We start from the raw sequence: 19,449 nt of genomic DNA, 5'->3' as shown, positions 1-19,449 counted from the left end.
CTTCATGCTGTTTTCCATAATGGCTTTACTTATTTACATTACCACCAACAGTGTATAAGAGTTCCCTTTTCTCCACATCCTTGCCAGTACTTGTTATTTTTGTCTTTTTGATAATGGCCATTCTAACTGGGGACAGATGGTATCTCACTGTGGTTTTGATTTGCATTTCCCTGATGATTAGTGACGTTGAGCATTTTTTCATATAGCTGTCGGTCATCCGTATGTCTTCTGAGAAACTTCTATTCAGAAACTTTACCACTTTTTTTTTTTTGAGACGGAGTCTCGCTCTGTCGCCCAGGTTGGAGTGCCGTGGCCGGATCTCGGCTCACTGCAAGCTCCGCCTCCCGGGTTCACGCCATTCTCCTGCCTCAGCCTCCCGAGTAGCTGGGACTACAGGTGCCCGCCACCACGCCCGGCTAGTATTTTGTATTTTTTAGTCGAGACGGGGTTTCACCGTGTTAGCCAGGATGGTCTCGATCTCCTGACCTCGTGATCCGCCCGTCTCGGCCTCCCAAAGTGCTGGGATTACAGGCTTGAGCCACCGCGCCCGGCCACTTTGCCACTTTTTAATGAGATTATTTGTTTGTTTGTTGTTTGAATTCCTTGTATATGCTGGATATTAGTCCCTTGTTAGATGAATAGTTTGCAAGTATTTTCTCCGATTCTATAGGCTGTCTCTTCACTCTTGTGTCCTTTGTTATGCAGAAGATTTGTTTAATATAGCTCCATTTGTCTATTCTGTTTTTGTTGCCTGTGCTTTTGAAGTCTTAGCCATAAAATCTTTGCCTAGACCAATGTGCTGAATAATTTCCCCTGCCTGTTTTGAGAAATCATCATGTATAATTTTTTTATTTTGAATATTTTTCTGTTCTTTTTCTGGAACTACCATTAATCAGATATGAACATCCTAGACGCTGAGCTATGATTCACTAACTTTGTATGTAATATTGTTTCTATATATGAAATATTAACTTCATTTATAAACTAAACACGGTAAATCTGAGGAATCTGAGCAGTGACTCTTTATATACCAATCTATATCTTTTTATAAGACTGCTGGTGAAGACAGTTAAATCTACCATCTATTGGTGGTAACAGTAACTTCTTTCAGTGAGGGATTAAAACTTCTAACTTATTTTTAAATTGTGCTTAACAGTTACTGCAGACTTTCAAAAACAATAATAGAAGTTCATGCACATATAATTTAAGATTTTTTTAAATATAATTTTTTTTTTGAGGAGAACCTTTAAAATACAACATAAACACACATTTTAGAAACATGTTAACCTATAAAGCTGTAAGTCACCATGAAAAACTCTGGAATAAGTGGATATAAACCTCAGGTACCAAGAAAGAGCAGAAGCAGAAAGCAAAAATGTAAAAGTAGCTTTTCCTGATAAATTTATCCAGAAAATAAAACACAGGAGAAAACTGTATCTTTTTATACAGTCTACAAATATTTAAGATTTCTTTTGGGATATTCTTACATCATTAAAGTCCTACATTTGCTAGAAAAAGTGGGAAAATACGGCTCAAAATGGAGAATTCGCTTTAACCCTCCTAACAAAAAAAGCTGCCAAATCACCTTATGCTAATATATTCTCTAAGCTACACAAATATTTCAAGCACAAATCCTAAGGGTGGAATGCAAAATTTCCCAACAAATATATTTCATATATTTAAGTATAACTATATAAAATGCATAACCATCATAATCTTCCACAGATTAGCTCATTTCATCTTTACTGCTTTCCTTTTTTATTTTTTTTTTTGACATTTCAAAGATTAAGGCCAAGAATCTTTTCTCAAACATCAACTATCTTATCAGATACTTTACAATCCTTCCCTAATCAGCTAGTTTTCAAATCTGTCCTAGAAAACATCTAGAAATATGCTATTATTTCTTACTTCAGATTCTAATAAACTTTACAATTGAAGTAATTCACTGTACTTTGTTAAGTGCTACTAATGAAACTAAAAACAAGTTAATCATAAATTATTACATCAAAAAATTTGAAGTCAAAGGAACTATGAGTTAAATATTTCCCCAAACACATCTGATGCCCAATCCACCTACTTTCATCATGAGCTCTTTCAATGTTAAGGGCTCTATTGTGTTGATTCAAGCTTAGCTGCTGCTCGTGAAGGTCCACAGGAACAGGGTTTATGCCAGTCCCTTCAAGGTATAACCTGATTCTCTGCCTCCACAACCACCTTAGAATAGTGAAGAAAAGGCGAATTATGTTAAAATAGAATAAATTAAAGAGTACACATTATAATAATTTAATGAAATTAGTTAATAAAAAAGTTACTAGTTATTCCATGAATAAGTTATATCAGAAACACCTAAAGTCTATAGCTTCCTTATCAATGACAGATTTGAATATTTATTCTCTTTTCAATTATAATGGAAATACTTAATGTGCTTATACAAAATCTCCCAAGTAACTTAAATTAAGTCAAACTCTATCAAGAACCCAAAAAGTCCAAGATACTGAGCAAGATATAGTTTGTGCTTTGCTCAGCAAAAAATATTATACAAAAAAGAAAGCAAACTTAAATTAAAATAATATTGTGTTCTGATGGCTGGATTAGATAAAAATCTCTCTCCACAAATTTTGTAATGCAGTTTTTTTTAAACAATAAAAGGAAAAAAGGATTAAGAAACAATAAATAAAACAGTTTTGATTACACCTAAAAATTTAAATAACATCTCTGGTAACAGGAAAAAAAAATCAGATTTAATTGATTTCAAAACCAATAATCAATGTATCGAAAGTCAATGGGACAGATTCTGCTTGGTAAGTATACAAAAATATACTTCCACTTGGTAGGTACAAATTAGCCATTTCTAAAGTTGTCAAACTTCTGAAATGACTAGAAACTAGAATTATTGGTAATGAAATGATTCTAGAAAAGTCAAGAAGATGTAATACAACTTCACAAATATCTGTGGGAAAAGCTTTCCCCAACTATAAAATATAGTCCAAGTCAGAAAATAAAAAGTAGTCCAGCTTGGCTCTCTCAAATATAATTGGCCAACCTCATGCTCCTTCTTCCACCTTCCTGTTTTCCTGATGGTATGACCACTGAACATATTAAGTAAAAGAAATTTTTAAGAATCCCATCCCCACTACTTAAGAAATACTTTTATGTGAGACAGATACCAGGAATCTCAGCATGGTTGGATTAAATCCAACTCTCAATCATTACTAGATGGAAAATAAAGATAAAAAATATAAAATCTAAAAATTCAAACAATTTTAGCCAAAGTTTTAATTACCTTTCCACTAAACTGATAAGGACAAGTAACGAGGTTAAGAAAGTAGAGACATGGCTGCTATCTCACTGAAGGAGAAAAAAAATCTCTATATGCAGTTATATTATAGGCCAACCAACATTTGTCAGGATTTCTCTCCACAATTCCAACTGGACTAGGAGAAGGTAAATTAGACCTATGTGTGACTCAGCTAATACATTACTTTTAATGGCTACTGTTATATCTATGGAGCAATCCAAACATTATCTGATTTGTTCTGGTCTTTTTGTTTGTTTGTTTTGAGACACAGTCTTATTCTGTTGCCCAGGCTGGAGTGTAGTGGCGCAATCTCAGCTCACACTGCAACCTCTACCTCCTGGGCTCAAGTGATCCTCTCACCTCAGCCCCACAAATAGCTGCGACTACAGGTGCTTACCACCATGACCAGCTAATTTTTGTATTTTTTGTAGAAACAAGGTTTCACCATGTTGCCCAGGCTGGTCTTGAACTCCCGAGCTCAAGTGATCCACCCGCATCAGCCTCCCAAAGTGCCGGGATTACAGGCGTTGAGACACTGTGCCCTGCCTGATTTGTTCTGTTTTTTTAACAGATTTATTAATGACACATACTTATTAAGATACTTATATAAGAAAAACTGTAAGACATTCCTACCTGAACTCACCACGATAGAACTTCTGTAAGGCTTCTGGAAAGGAATGTGTATATCGAACGGGCAGGCATAAATGACCCTCAGACCTGTATTTTAACAGGAATTTTTTGGCGATACAAAGAGGAAAAGAAAAAAAGGTGAAGCAAAAAAATTTAATCAAAAGGTATCACTAAGTTATAAAATTAAGAAATGAAATTCTAAAAATTTCTAGTCTATATTCCATTTTTTGCCACAAAATTGTGTTCTTTCAACAAAAATAAAAAAGACCACAGAGTTAGTAGTCTACATCCAGCTTTAATGACATAATGCATAATAATATGCGAGTTTCTACATTACAATGAAACTAAAAATAGCAGCAAATCTGCCACTAATTACCCTGTAAAGTTACCTAATGGTACAGTGCTGTTCAAATAATTACATTATTTAACTACTAACCTTCAAATTTTTATTCTAACCTTTAAATTATTTAACTATTAACTTTGGGCAAGTCACTTTGGCATCAGCTTCCTCATCTCCAAAATCAGGACAAACCAGCAATCTCAAAAGGTGATTCTGAGGAATCAAAATATTTAAGTGAAATGTTTTGAACCATAATTCCTTTTAAATGTCATTTAAGATATCCTAAGTCACTAAAAAAGAAATGAGAAAGCTTAATCCAATGTAATCCTTCATTTATTCAAAAATATATAAATAACGAAACTCCTTTAAAGAGTTCATAGCTTGATGTGGAAGACAAATTAAATAATGAATCATTGCAAATTATAAGGTGGTAAGACTGCCTATTGATTGGTATAGATGAGAGTATGTGGCACCTAAAGATGTGTCCAGAAGGCTCAGTCATCATCATTTAATGATACTTCAATCTTGAAGAAAAGGCTGAGGGCAGGCTTAGGAAAACAAACTTCTGATAATCAATGTAAATCAACTTGTAAGTGTGAAGAGCACAGAAAAATGTTTTTACAAAGTTGTGAATAGTAGACTTCTTTAAGCGGGTCAACACTGAGGTTAAGAAAACGTAAGGCCTAGGTTTTTAAATTCTTATATTCATTGTAATACTTCACGCAATGTTAAGTATATAAAAGGTATCAACAGTCATTTGATAGCATAATATCTGCTGAGGTCAACTGCAAGTCTAAAACCTCTGTAGAGAGAAGATTCTCTCATGAGGTTACAGTCAGATATCAGCTAGGGCTGCAGGCATCTGAAGGCTTGACTTGGGCTAGCACGACCACTTCCAGGGTTGCTCACTCACATGGCTGGCAACTTGGTGCTGGCTGTTGGCAGGAGACCTCAATCCCCCTCCATGTGAGCCTCTCCACAGTGCTGTTGTGAGCATCCTCATATCATGGTGGCTGTCCTACCCCATAATGAACAATCCTCAAGACCAATATAGACGCTGCAATACCATTTATGACCTGGTCTTGGGACCTACACATTCTCACACCATATTCTACTGGTCACATAGGCCATCCTTGATTGACTATTGGGGGGCAGGGAGGAGTACATTAAAGGGTACCTAAATACTAGGAAGCTACCTTGGAGGCTGACTACCCACATGCCCTCTATCCCATTTTGAATATTAAGCTTTCAAATGTTGTAATTGTTTACCAGGCTCAGTAGAGTGGCTGTAGAATACAGAAGAGACAGACAGAAATTACATATTTGATTTAGATGAGTCCATGTGAGTGGGCCATCTTGAAAGTGGATCCTCCAGCCCAAGTCAAGCCTTCAGATGCCTACAGACCAAGCTGACACCTGCTCAGGAGAGATCTCAAGCCAAAACCACCCAGCCAAACTGCTCCTGAACTCCTGACATGCACAACCCATAAGAAATAATACACTGTTAGCATCATAAGCCTCTAAGTTTTGAGATGATTTGTTATGCAACATTTGAACAACTTTAAGTTGTTCAACTTAAGTTGAACATTAACTTCTGATCTTTTTTGAAGCTCTGAGCTTTTTTGAAGCATATTTAACATAAAGAAGTCAGATAACTTGAAGCATACACAAAACCAGAAGCCAACTTTGGCTTGCCTGGAGGCAAGAAGAGAAACCAAAGAACTTCTAACACCTGTTCTTCTAGGTAGAAAATAGAGAAGAGATGACAATATTAACAATTGCTTGCCAGCTTCAAATTCCCACAAATTTATGAATATGAAGCCAGTTTTCAAAAGAAAATATAGTTCAATAAACTGTGTAACTAAACTGTGTCACTAAAGTTAAGAATCTTTTACCTTAATGATATAAAAATAAGCCATTAAGAAGTTCTAAAACCCACATGCATCAACATTGATGGCAATTAAAAATTAATTACTGAGCCAATGATCTCAATTATTTACATTTAGGGAATATTTACTCAGCTAGATTGGGGTTCTATCCCTATTCCCTAAAATCACTTAATCATTCATTTTTCAAGTGTTTATTACCTACCAGCTATGTATAAAACTATGCTAGTGACAGAGAAATTAAAATACAAGGTCCTATACTCAAGGAATTTATAGTCTAATGGAAGAGAAAAAGAAACAGAAAATAAATATATAGGGATAAGTGCTTTCTGCAGAGGGAATTACAACCCAGGAGAAACCCCAGTCTTGAACAAATAAGAACCACAGAAGTGAGTAAGCGGTAAGGAACTTTGACAAAAGCAATCAAAGCATGGTGGCGTGGTTGGGCGGACATGGGCCTTTCTGGCGAACTCTTTCCTACTCTCAAATCTGCCCTGGATCTTATATATCAAACAAAGCTCCCCCACCAGAGTAGAAGCATCCCTGTGTGAGCCTCTAACCAGCATGTTGGCGGACACTCATATAGTTACATTTTGCAGTTAAGAACAGCCTTTTAGAAAGGATCCTAGGTTGATCCTAGAACAGTTTCCAAAAATACATTTTTTAAGCTAAAGAATGTGTCATGCCTGTGGACATATGAGGACAGGTGAAACTAGAAAAGCAAATAGGCAAGAGACAGTGAAAGATAATATATTTTATGCTAAGCAATTCACAATGTATCCTGAAGGTCATGGTAAACTAAAAGATTTTAATAAGGAGTGGGTATAATCAATTAGATCTGCACTTCAGAAAGAAGCTAAGGCAATGTGTAAAGGATGAGTTAGAAGGAGAGAGACTGTAAGCTAGTTCAGTAATTTAAACAACTATAAAGGGCTGAGCTATTTTTAGTGGCAGTGAGGATGGCAAGAGATGGACTCAAAAGTAAGTTCCCTAGAACTTAGGACCAATTTGATGATAGAGTGAGGGAGAGATAGTTACAGCTTCAGCACAGATGATTCCATTCATCAAGAATGATGGGAGAAAGAAAAGGAGAGTTTATTTGTACATGTTACATTTTTAATACCACTGGATATATCCAAAGTAGAGGCCAGTGTGGCTAGAATAGAATGAAGGGAAAAATAATAGGCAATAAGGACAGAGAATGGTAAAGGGCCAGATAATGTATGGCCTGTATATCACATTTAAGGTGACCAACTGTCCCTTGGTTTGCCTGGGACTGACATTCTCCTGGGACACCGGACTTTCAGTGCTAAAACTAGGAAAGTTCCAAGAAAACCAGGAGGAGTTTTTCACCCTATTCACAGTAAAAAATTAAGATTTTATCCTAAATTAGATGGGAAGCCATGACAAAAAAAAATTTAGGCAGAGAAGTCATATAATATTATCAAACTTTCATAAAATAATCATGCTGGCTGCAGTGGGGAGAAGAAACTAAGAAACTATAAGGGTAAGAATGGAAGCAAGAAGATCACTGTTGGAATAAAGATTCTGCAGTCCCAGGGGACTCCAATACCACAGTATTAATCAGCCTCCCTGGAGACAATATAGGAATTGAAGAAGAAAAAAGATGGCCCAGAGCACAATATGTAAAAACAGCAGTATTTAGCCAGGAACCAAATAGTAAGATCCTTCAAAAGAGATACAGACAAAGAAGTAGTCACAGAGATAGGAAGAAAGGGGTATCATAAATGCAAACAAAGTAGAGTAGAAATAAGGGAGCAGTTAGTACCAAATATTTCCCAGAAATCAGGTAAGACAAGGACTAAAATATCCAGTAAATTCAGTAACGAGGATATCACTGATCTCTAAGGCAAAAGCAATGTCAATGAACTGGTTGGGGGCAAATCCATAAAAAAGTTGCAAAGTTTTAGAAAATAACTAAGAACTGAAGAAGTGCAGATAACCAAGCTTGGGGATAAGTGGAAGGAAAAGAGATAATAACCAAGAGAGTGACACAGAGTAAAAGATTTTTTAAATTTTCTGGAAAAACAGGAGTTTTGAACAAGTCTTTTCAGGCTAAAAGGAGTCATGTGTGAAGGGAGAGAAAAAAAGACAATATGATAGGACAAGATTTTTTTTAAGCAGGAGAAAAGGTGAAGTAGTTCTAATCCAGTGACTTTCAAATCCTCTGTGAAAAAAAAGGTGGGTTTATTGAAGGAGGAAGGATAAGGGAAGCAAGGTGAATGCAAAAGTTGAACTACTGAAGCAGCCACCACAGAGAATGGGGAAGAGAGATGAGTAGGGCTACATAAGAAGTTTGTGTGCAACTCTGAGTCCACTGCTAAGTGCTGAAGACTACAAACTGGAAGTGCCACCAAACCCAATGATCTTTTTTTCCCCAGATGACCATAGCAGTACTGATGCAGAAGTAGAAAGGATGATGGTCAGATTGATCTAGAATTGTGCAGAAAGGTAACGATGAAGAAATATTTGCACTTTGGGAGGCCAAGGTGGGAGGATCACTTGAGATCAGGAGTTTGAGACCAGCCTGGCCAATATGGTGAAACCCCATCTCTACTAAAAATACAAAAATTAGCCAGGTGTGGTGGTGCATGCCTGTAGTCCCAGCCACTCAGGAGGTTGAGGCAGAACAATCACTTGAACCCAGGAAGCAGAGGTAGAAATGTGCTGAGAGCACGCCCCTGCACTCCAGCCTGGGCAACAGAGCAAGACTCTGTCTCAAAAAAACAAAAAGAAAAAGAAAAGAAAAGAAAGAAATATTTAAGAAAGTAAATGAAGTGAGGAAGAAATAAGTGGAGAAAATGGAGGGGATCAAAATACTGAAAGTCAAAGGGCAGATTTAGTGGGATAAAGTAGTAAGACTGCTGTTAAGGCAGGAGGCCGCAGTCAGAGTGGAATTAATTAGGATTGTAGAGATAGGGAAATTCCAAATCATCAGAAAGTCCAGGTATAGTCATGGCTGTGGGTGGCTAGAACAGACTGAGGGTAAATATCACAAAGCTGAGGAAGGAAAAAAAAAGTGCCAATAGTGTTTGGATAGGTCTTTTTATTAAGTCAGTAAAGTCACCTCCCCAAAAAAAATCAGTGGCAACATAACGAGGAATATAAATACAAGCCATAAGGAAGGGTAGAAAACGGATCATTATTAACTTGTCCCTCCTCAGCAATACCAAAGGTCCCCAACACTCACCTGGGTCAAGAACTCAGGTCTATTATGCCATAGATCCTACTCCCAAACTACCTGGGAAGCTAAAATATGAGAACTGGTCCATCCCAGTTCTCCTACCAGCAATGCCAGTTACATGTATATATATTTTTCATGCCTGAGGTTAAAACTAGAGCTATATCCTTGAAAACAGCTACATAAAAGACAATCCTACTCAATTCTACATACCTAAATTTCATTACTAGAATGTTTCTGGAACATGGTTCTAATGTTCACGGTGGCCAGGAGCAATCATGCTTCCACTTAAGACACCATACACCATAGTAAAATGTCTGCAGTAACAGAGCCCAGGAATGTGAACATGGTCGAGAAAATAAAGAATAGCTTCCAAATTTTAAGACAGACCATAAAAAGATACTATGCAAGCAAAGCAGAAATTCATGTATGTATAACCTAAAAAAAAACTAAAAAGCACACCACACAAATCAAACAAAAAGTATATGTTCTTTCTTACCGTTCTGGATCAGTGTTTACCCCTATAACTGGTTTAAGTCTGTCCAAGACTTTACTTGCTGCCAGCAGCATTGTGCCATCACCTAAGACAAAGTATAAGACATAACCAGATTTCTGTTATAAATCCAGTTTTTGGCCATTTTGAAAATTAGTAGTTTTAACAATCATACGCTACCCTGCTAACTGCTATAGCCTATCCCACTCCCTTTCTACCTATTATACCTTTGGATTCTCTCTCCCACTCTAATCCAGGATTTCGTAAGTGGCAAGATTACATTTAGGCAGAGTAATTCTTTGTTGTGGGGACACTGTAGAATGTTTTAGAGATATTCCCTTTACATACTAGTTGCACCCCACAGTGGGTAACCACTAATCTAATCCAAAAATTTCTATTAGCCAATCTTCTTTCCTTCTCCCATAACACCAGTCCAAATTCACAAATTATTTTAATGAAAACATATCTAATGTGTCCAACTTCAAATTTTTCTCTTCAACACCTGCCATCAACTTAAAGTTTTAGAAACAGTAGCCATTAACTTAATGATAAAGTTCAGAAAAAAGTAAGTATATTGGGACCAAAGAGGAAAAGAATTTACCTCATCTCATTAAACTCTTTATCAACTTCATTTTTTTCTTAAAACTGCTATAATTATACCAAAACACAAAAACTGATCCTTTGAATCATATTTGAAGTTAAATATACCTTAAATATACACAAGGAACCTCACAGTAACATCATTCATTTAAAAAGTAGACTTGTATAAAACAGAAGTTTTAAACCTAATCGTAACAATCAAATAGTTGTTTAATGGTAAGACTCTGACGGCTTCAATATAGCTAGACCCTAGGGTATCTGGAAATAATGTGTATTAAACAACATTTGTATATTCCAACATCATTACTTCTGTAAAATTATTACCTCCTGCAGCTATGACAGCATCTGCCCATCGAACAGTCTCTTCATCATATTCTCTCCTCTTTACTAGACGAACCTCAATTCCCTCATTCCTAGGATAAAAAAAAGGAAAGGTTATATGAAATTTCCACTTATATATATATATATATATATATAAAACAGGGGTATGTTTTCTGAGAGGCAGATGATTAAAACAGAGATGTAAAATAAACAAATTTGTGTCTTATAAGCAAATGTACATGGAGCTTTATAGCATTATCTTTGTTATCATTTAATTACAACAGCCAATTAACTATGATAATTAAGGAAGCATATGAATAAATCAAAAGTTATATCCCAAATCTCCATGTGCTTTAAAAGCTTTTATAACCACTAGTGAATAGCAGTATTAGTTAGAATTTCATTTTCTCTACTCCTTCTAATGCTTAAATTCATAGTACAAAAACAGTCCAGAAGACTAACACCTAGAGTGACGATTTTTTAAACTATAAAACTGAATGGCCGTTATTTTAAATCCAACGAATATCCATTGAGTACCAGACACTGGAATAGTGACTAAATACTTTGTAATTCACATGTTTCTCACACTGACCTTCTTGTACACACATAATTGCGTTTAGTTCTGAATTAACTGAAGTTTCTGTAATTTTTGGACAGAAGTTTCTATAATTTTCAATCACTCAAAAATATTATTACAATGAACACTCATATAATCCACTAGTCTGTTTTAATGAATAAAACATTACACAGTTGAAGCCAGCTGTGTAACTGAATTAACTCTGTAGAAAATGCATTTCTCTGGAAGACCAAATAATTGAAAATACTTGTGACATTTTCAGAGAATAAATATTTCCTTAAAGATGGTATAAAATCAGATCCATTAACCTCAATACAATTTTCTGAAAATGATTTTATAGTAACAATCAACACTAAAAGCCTAAGAATGGGCTGCTAGTACAAAATAAAAACTGGAAGTCCTGAATATAAAATCCAACCCAAGACCCAATCCCACAAACTTACCGTAAACTATCTATAATATGTTCTACATTTTTGGTGTGAATATGATGTCGTTCAAGAAGTCCACTGTAGCTAGATCCTTTCAATGCAAGCTATATCAAAACAAAAAAAAGTTGTTTTACTAATATATATTACACATGATGTTCTAATATTGTTTTTTAAAAGCCCCATATAAAATATAATTTTTTGAAAATATATTTTAATGACTACCTGTGAAACCTATAAGTACAAATTGAACTAGAAAGCCTGATATCAGAAAATTATAATTTGGCTTTAATACCAAATACAGCATTATGTTTTCTGAATCATATAGTCACCAGGATCTCAGTATTTTATGTTTATAAGCTTAAGCTTTTTATTTTTTTGATGACTTTTTTTTTTTTTTGAGACGGAGTCTCGCTCTGTCGCCCAGGCTGGAGTGCAGTGGCGCAATCTCAGCTAACTGCAAGCTCCGCCTCCCGGGTTCATGCCATTCTCTTGCCTCAGCGTTGATGACTTTTTAACACATTGCATATGGCTACTTGATGACCAAAGATAAACTAATACTTGTAGAGGTGGTTAGATGACCTTTGTTCCACTTGGATTTGCTTCTCTTGTTCTCAGATTTATAAACTCTATTTGGAATTTACCCTATGCAATCTAAACAAAGGGCTGACTAGCTCCCTTAGAAAGGGTAACTTTTATATCTATATATCTCCTTCAAGAATTATTTTTCCTAGTTGGAGTAACATTTTATAACTATCTCACCCTAAAATTTTTAAAAGTATATTTCTTATGAATAATCCATAAAGTAAAATGTAGAGAAAAAAGTTCAGAAATGTCCTTAGTGAACATCCATTTAATCACCAAGTAGGAAATTTGTTCACTACAGTGAATGCTAGAATTCAAAAGTGTGTTATTTGTACTTTCTTTGCTCCTCCGAATTCCTTTATACTTTTCCTTTTCCCTTTTTATTTATTTTTTTCTTTTTTTTTTGTTCCTGAGATGCTGTCTTGCTATGTTGCTCAGGCTGGTCCTGGACTCCTAGGCTCTATTGATTCCCCTGTCTCCGTTTCCCAAGTAGATGAGATTATCGGCACATGTCACTGTGCCCACCTTATACCTTTCCTCTTTATGTAACAAAATCAGTTTTTCAAATACCTACTACATATATATATATATTTTTTGAAATGGGGTCTGGCTCTGTTGCCCAGGCTGGGGTGTAGTGGTACGATCTCAGCTCACTGTAACCTCCGCCTCCTGGGCTCAAGCTGTCCTCCCACCTCTGCCTCCCAGGCAGCTGGGACTACAAGTGCACACCACCACACCCAACTAATTTTTGTATTTTTTTCTTTTTGGTAGAAATGGGGTTTTACCATGTTGCCCATGTTGGTCTCGAACTCCTTGAGACCACACACCTTGGCTTCCAAAAAAACAATCCACACACCTTGGCTTCCAAAAAAGCTGGGGTTACAGGTGTGAGCCACCACGCTCAGCCTAATATACAATCTCAAATATTTTGTTGTAAATCATTACTTACTGAACTATAAAGTAAAACTATTTCTTAGACAGCATATTAATACATATTTTACTTTTTTTTTTTTTTGAGACGGAGTCCTCGCTCGTCGCCCAGGTGGAGTGCAGCTGGCGCGATCTCGGCTCACTGCAAGCTCCGCCCTCCGGTGTTCCCGCCATTCTCCCGCCTCAGCCTCCTGCAGTAGCTGGGGGGACTACAGGCGCCCGCCACCGCGCCCGGCTAGTTTTTTTTTTGTATTTTTAGTAGAGACGGGGTTTCACCGTGTTAGCCAGGATGGTCTCGATCTCCTGACCTCGTGATCCACCCGCCTCGGCCTCCCAAAGTGCTGGGATTACAGGCTTGAGCCACCGCGCCCGGCCATTAATACATATTTTACTTTTTAAAGGTTATAAAGATAACACAATATGGAAGATGCACATTTAAAGAAAACTGAAATCAAATATAATCTTATGGCTCAAAAAGGGTTAATATTTTGATACCTACCTTCCCTATCTTTTGTCTGTGACTACTGGGTTAAGAGTTTTTAAATAGTTTTGCCCTCACTTTGTAATCTTTGTATGTTCTCACAAAAGAGAAGCTGAGGAAGCATTTGGCTATTGTGAAAATTAATAAATAGATGTTAACTCACCAAGATATACTATAATAGACAGCCTGTGCTAAAGTTTAATGCCTAGCCAAAAGCCTCATTAAACTTTAAGCTTCCAACGTCAATAATTTTTTTAAAGGAAAACATTGACTATGATAATAACTAGAAAATTCCTTCATTTAAAATAATCAACAAATCAACACAAGTCAGTAAAGTTTGAAAAACTAGAGTTTCTTAATATGGACAAACATAGCATTAATATTCAGATTACCACTATCATTACCCAGCTACAGATTGACTAAAACTGCATTAACCACTTCTCAGTGAGTATGAACCACTACCCTCTCCCTTGGCAACCTCTAGTTTCACGGCTTTAAAAGAGATCTATATGCTGATGCCAATGATTCCCAACTGCTATCTCCCAACCTGGCCTATCTTTAGGGCTTCAGATACATTTATTCAACTGCTTATTTGACATATTTCTTTGGATATCTAATAGGCACCTCAAATTTAGAGGGCTAGATATTGAACATGCTAGATACTGAATAATTAAATACTATTATTATTCATTCAATATCTAGCATGTTCAATATCTAGCCCCTGATTTTCTGGCCCAAGAATTCCCCAACTATGGCTTAAGCCAAGAGTCTAGAGTCATACCCGATGCCTCCATTTTTGCTTATTTCCACATCCAATTACTAGATCTTATGTTTGATCCAAGCACTTTTCTCTTCTTCACCTCTACCACTCATGATCTCACACCTGAACCACTGCACAAGCCTCTAACTGGGGTTTCCTACTTCCACTCTTGAAGCCCTATAGATTATTTCCCACACAGAAACCAGAGAGACCACAGCATGTCTCTTCCTCAGCTTAATGCCCTCTACAAATGGCATTCTCCCTACCAACTCTCAGGCTTATGCCACCTGACTTCTGCTCCTTTCTCCTACCTGTTTTCCTCCCCATTCCCTACACTCTAATCTCTTTGGTCTGTTTTCACCAAGCTCTTCCTTTGTACTTGTTGGAATGCTTTCCATCCCTCCCCTAACTCTAACTCTTTTTAACACTGGGGTGCCAGGACTGCTGAAACAGCTGCTACTGGTGCTGCCCTTGCAGCTGCAATAGGCTTACTGTGTATTTGAATTAGTTACATCTAATTTACCACTTCTACTTTAAATAAAACTTCAAGAGCAGCTGGCCCTCATACTTCAATTCCCTATCCAGACTTTTTACCTTATGTTCCAAATTTTGGTTTGGACAACATGGAACATGTACCCAGGAAAAAAGCACATAAAACTTACTGTGTAAGCCCTATAAATGCTACTCTGGGAGTTCAGAAACTTTTATGCTTACTTTCTGGCTCTCAGCAAGCCCCAGGAAAATAAGATACTTGGCAGTTGACTATTAGGGAACTTTGGCTTGAGATGGCGAAAGGGTCTGAATTTTTGGGAGAAAAAGTTCTGAAGAACTAACAAAAAACTTCAAATTGTCTATGATTGCTAACAATACTAAAATTCCTAAAATTCCAAATCTAAATACAAAGTTCAGTCAGTATCAGAATACTTAACATTGAAGCAAAAATGTCAGTTCATAAATTCTTATTCCCACTCAAATTGCTTCTTGTGAACTAATTTTCTAATAAGTCACGCTCAACATTCATTTAGAGAATGTAAGTTCTTATTTTCTTTAAAGACCTTGCTGGTTGGGCTATTAAGCTTTATTAACATGAATTGGCTAAACAAGGCTGGCTAAATAAGAAAATCACTTAATAAACAGCATCAGTTAGAAAGGCTTAAATCACTACTCAACTGGCTTTAATTCTTCCATCACATTCAATCACCACAGCCAGTGAGTAGTGAAGTCCAATAATTATATTTGTTTAAAAGGAATATGCAAAATCTGGTAAGAATTTCTTGCTACACCTTTCAAAATAACATGACTTCAAATATCTAAAAACATTCCTTTAATCAGACAAAAATAAGAACACATGATTTCTTAGAAAATGTCTTACCATTAAAAGGTTAGAGAAATTATTGAAATTTAGAACACATTCCCAATTCTCTGCAATGTTACACAACATTATTAGTAACAGTCTTTAATATTTTCCCCAAAAACCTGTTAATTCTTCTCTCCATTAAAATAAATAAATAATTAAAGATTCACCAGGACACTTGGAAAAGCAGGTGACTCCATGAGATCTACAAACAGACAGACACATTTCAGTATAAGCAAGAGTTTCTCCTACAGAATCTGCAAAAGGCAAGATCATGTCTCTCCACACAGCTTTGATATTAAAATAAAACACAACATGTAAGGAAAAAAAGGAAGATTTTGAATGGATAGATTTAGCACACTTTAAGATCCAGATGTGAAGTTATGCTATTACCTAAATGGTTTATAACACCTTTATTAAATTATCACAGATAGTTTTACTTATCTAAAACTAAATTTATTGCAATTACAAATTTTTAAGGCTTGTTTTACTATTGAGTATTGCTATTTTGTACTCTGTAATTTCTATGATAGCTTAATAAGGGAAGGAGTTGAGACTTTTTAAATTTAACACATAATAAATGCACAAACTTTTGAGACAATGACAGCTCAGTATGTAAATCCACTAGGCATAATTTAGGCACCCTGAAAAGCATACACATTTAACTAAATGGTACTCTAAGTGTTACTCAAAATTGCCTTAAAAAGGTTAACAGCACCTAATTAACACCTAGATAGTCAACCATTTACCTAACATGATCAGACCTAGTGCATCCGAACCCTGAAGATTTCTTCAGATATATTTGGTATTTACCTTAGATCACCGCTATCCCACTCACTTTCTCCCAGGCTATCACCTTTATTTTCCCCATCGTTCTCTATTTGTGCATTCCTCTGTTAATTCTGTTGACCTCCTGCTTGGTATTGCTCAAGGTTCCAACTCTGGTTTTCTTATCTGCTCCCACTTCATTTTCCCTGAGTTATCTCCCCACTCCAGGAAACTGACCTACCAACTATATCCCAGTAACCTTGAAATCTATACTGTTAGTCCACATCTCTTGACCCTGGACTACAAGGAAGCTGGTCCCAGCCTCAAGGAGAAAAGACCTAAAAATGATCTTACTACTTTTTTTAGTGGAAAGTGTGGGGTTGGAGAGGATGATGAAGGAGATGCAATTCTTGCCCTCAAAGAGTTTACAGTCTAGAGAAGAAAATAAACACAGATAAGTATTATGAAGTGAAGAATGCCTAACACAATCTTGGTAGCCAGAGAGAGAGAGAGAGACAAAGGCACAGCAAGGTTACCAAAGAGGACATCCTGAGAGAGTAATGTCTGAGCTAAACCTCAAAGAAAAAAACAAAACAAAACAAGAATTGGATAGAGGAAGAAGAGCATTCAAATCAAAGGAGGCTACAAAGGTAGACACGTAGACACTGAGCGATACAAATTCAACCACCCTGAAATACCATCTTTCACCCACCAGGTTGGCAAAGACCCAACAATTTGATAAACTATTTATGGAAAAACAAGTCGCCTTATACAGGGCTGGTGAAAGTAAAAATCTGTACAATCTCTAAGGGAAGCAATTTGGCCAAATCTGTTAAAATTTTATATGCACATGCCTTTTGACTCAACAATTTCAACTTTAGGTATTTGTCTTACAGCTTGATTTACATGCATATAAACACAAATGTTATTCATTTCAGAATGTGTTTAATAGCAGAAGGTAAATTACGACACACAATAAAGTTATATACACACAGTTTTTAAAAAGAATGAGAATGCTCTTTATGACAATCTCCACAAATGCTGTTAGGCTAAAAAAAAAGGCACATAATACCTTAAATAGTATATTATCATTGAATAAAAAGAGATGAGGCAAAGAAAAAGAATAGTTCACTGTGTCGATTTGTAGGTATAGGTTGCTTCTGGAAGAAAACACAAGAAATTGATAATAGTTACTTCCAGGGACAAAACTGAATGACAAGTGACACGTAACAGAAAGACTTTTCATTGTATAATATTTTGTATCTTTTACATTTTGAATCATTTTATGTGCTACTGATCCAAAAATTAAACTAAATCAGTAAAACATCTAATTGAAATTAAGACAGTTTGAAATTGCCAGAATATGAAATTTTAGACAAGAAGTGATCAGAAGTGAAGCTCAAGAGGTAGCCAGTTCACGAAGGGACTTTTCTGGCATTCTAAAGATCATGAACTTGAGCCCATGACCGTGTTTCTCAGTGTAACTGGGGACCACGTGCAAACCAGGGATAAAACACATCCCTGGAATTCAGCCAGAGTCATTAATGTCAGGTGTGTACTTCAGAAAACCAAAGTCTGGGAATTCTCCACAAACTGAGTCAGAATCTTGGGGGCTAAGGTTCAGGTGTCTGCATTTTAACAAGTACTCTAGGTGACTAAAGGGTACAGGGAGCTTCTGTGGAGTTCTAAGCAGAAGAGGGAAAGGGCCAGATGTTCACTTTAGATAGACACTCTGGTGACTGTGTCTCGAAGATTTGAGAGGAGCAAGATTCAGTTAGAAAGCTCCGGCAGTACTCCAAATCATGCTATTTGATTAACAATCATATTGTATACAATATACTTACTGCATACAATGTAGCAAAAGTATACCACCTGACAAAAGTATACCATGGTACACTTATTGCATACCCTGTGGCAAAAGTATTATCTGCCCAAGTGCTACAACCTAAGCCACAAAATCTTCAGAAAACAAAAGGGAAATCCAAGGTGCTACAGCTACACTTTCCAAGTCATCTAGTTTAATCCAATAACACGGCAGACTATTAAATGAAATTATTCTATCCCATTATGAATTTTAGAAAACAAAACTAAAAGTAGACACCGATAAAAGGGTTGCCAAGTTGTGAGACCTGGAATGACGGAGAGGAGGGTAGAAACTGCTGACTTCTTATTTGTTCTATATTAAAATTTTTTTCTTCCTTATTCAGTTCCCCATCCTTGGTGACAGGTGAAAAAGAGCTTTAAATAAAACCTTTTTTTGACCAGTGAGGTATGTTTCTGGTGTCAAAATCCTTTCCAAGTCAGTTTTGTTTCATCTAGAGTTCTAATTTGTGTCAAGGACCCTGTTAATAGCAGTTCCACATTTGCCAACAGCTATATCTCTTAATGAAGCAAGTAAATTGTAGTAGTAGTTTTACTGGCCTTTGAAAGGTCATGAAACAGTAAAATGTTTGACCAGAGCTAAAATGTTTGACCAGAAATTTGATATCACAAGATAAGTCATTGGTCAATCAATGGGGAAAAAGACAAGATTTTAAAATAAAGCAATGTAACCAATATGAAAGGGTAAATAAAAGTCAAAACTTTGACTAGCTTGAAGGACATAAACCTGTTCTGTGCATGCCTTATCACCTAAAAAATATTTCCTGTAATTGTTTACATTTCTACAAAGTTAGAAAATCATCAGCCTTCAGGGTATAAAATTATACTGGCACTCTATCCTTCATCTTCCATTTGCATTTTAACAAATAGCCTAATACAGACCTGTTTTACATAAAAAAAAAAAAAAAAAAAAAAAAA

The 19,449-nt window shown here is 36.1% G+C and overlaps 1 protein-coding gene across 7 annotated transcripts in view; it reads right to left on the bottom strand.

The window, feature by feature from the left end:
* The window catches only part of NADK2 (NAD kinase 2, mitochondrial), a 48,334-nt gene that overhangs the window by 23,010 nt on the left and 5,875 nt on the right, over nucleotides 1–19,449 (bottom strand). For all 7 annotated transcript variants that reach the window (XM_017880719.1, XM_017880721.1, XM_017880720.1 and 4 more), the window contains exons 2-6: nucleotides 11,791–11,879; nucleotides 10,774–10,862; nucleotides 9,856–9,937; nucleotides 3,932–4,015; nucleotides 2,078–2,214 (exon numbers count right to left, since the gene is read on the bottom strand). In XM_017880719.1, coding sequence (XP_017736208.1) covers nucleotides 2,078–2,214; nucleotides 3,932–4,015; nucleotides 9,856–9,926 — 292 coding nt within the window. In that variant the 5' untranslated portion in view covers nucleotides 9,927–9,937; nucleotides 10,774–10,862; nucleotides 11,791–11,879. The remainder of the gene's footprint in view (nucleotides 1–2,077; nucleotides 2,215–3,931; nucleotides 4,016–9,855; nucleotides 9,938–10,773; nucleotides 10,863–11,790; nucleotides 11,880–19,449) is intronic.

This window comes from Rhinopithecus bieti, unplaced genomic scaffold, assembly GCF_001698545.2.
Source record: "Rhinopithecus bieti isolate Rb0 unplaced genomic scaffold, ASM169854v2 scaffold_11966, whole genome shotgun sequence".
NCBI classification, from domain to species: domain Eukaryota; kingdom Metazoa; phylum Chordata; class Mammalia; order Primates; family Cercopithecidae; genus Rhinopithecus; species Rhinopithecus bieti.
The sequence above is the reverse complement of the archived record's forward strand: the minus strand, read 5'-3'. Positions and strand labels throughout refer to the sequence as shown.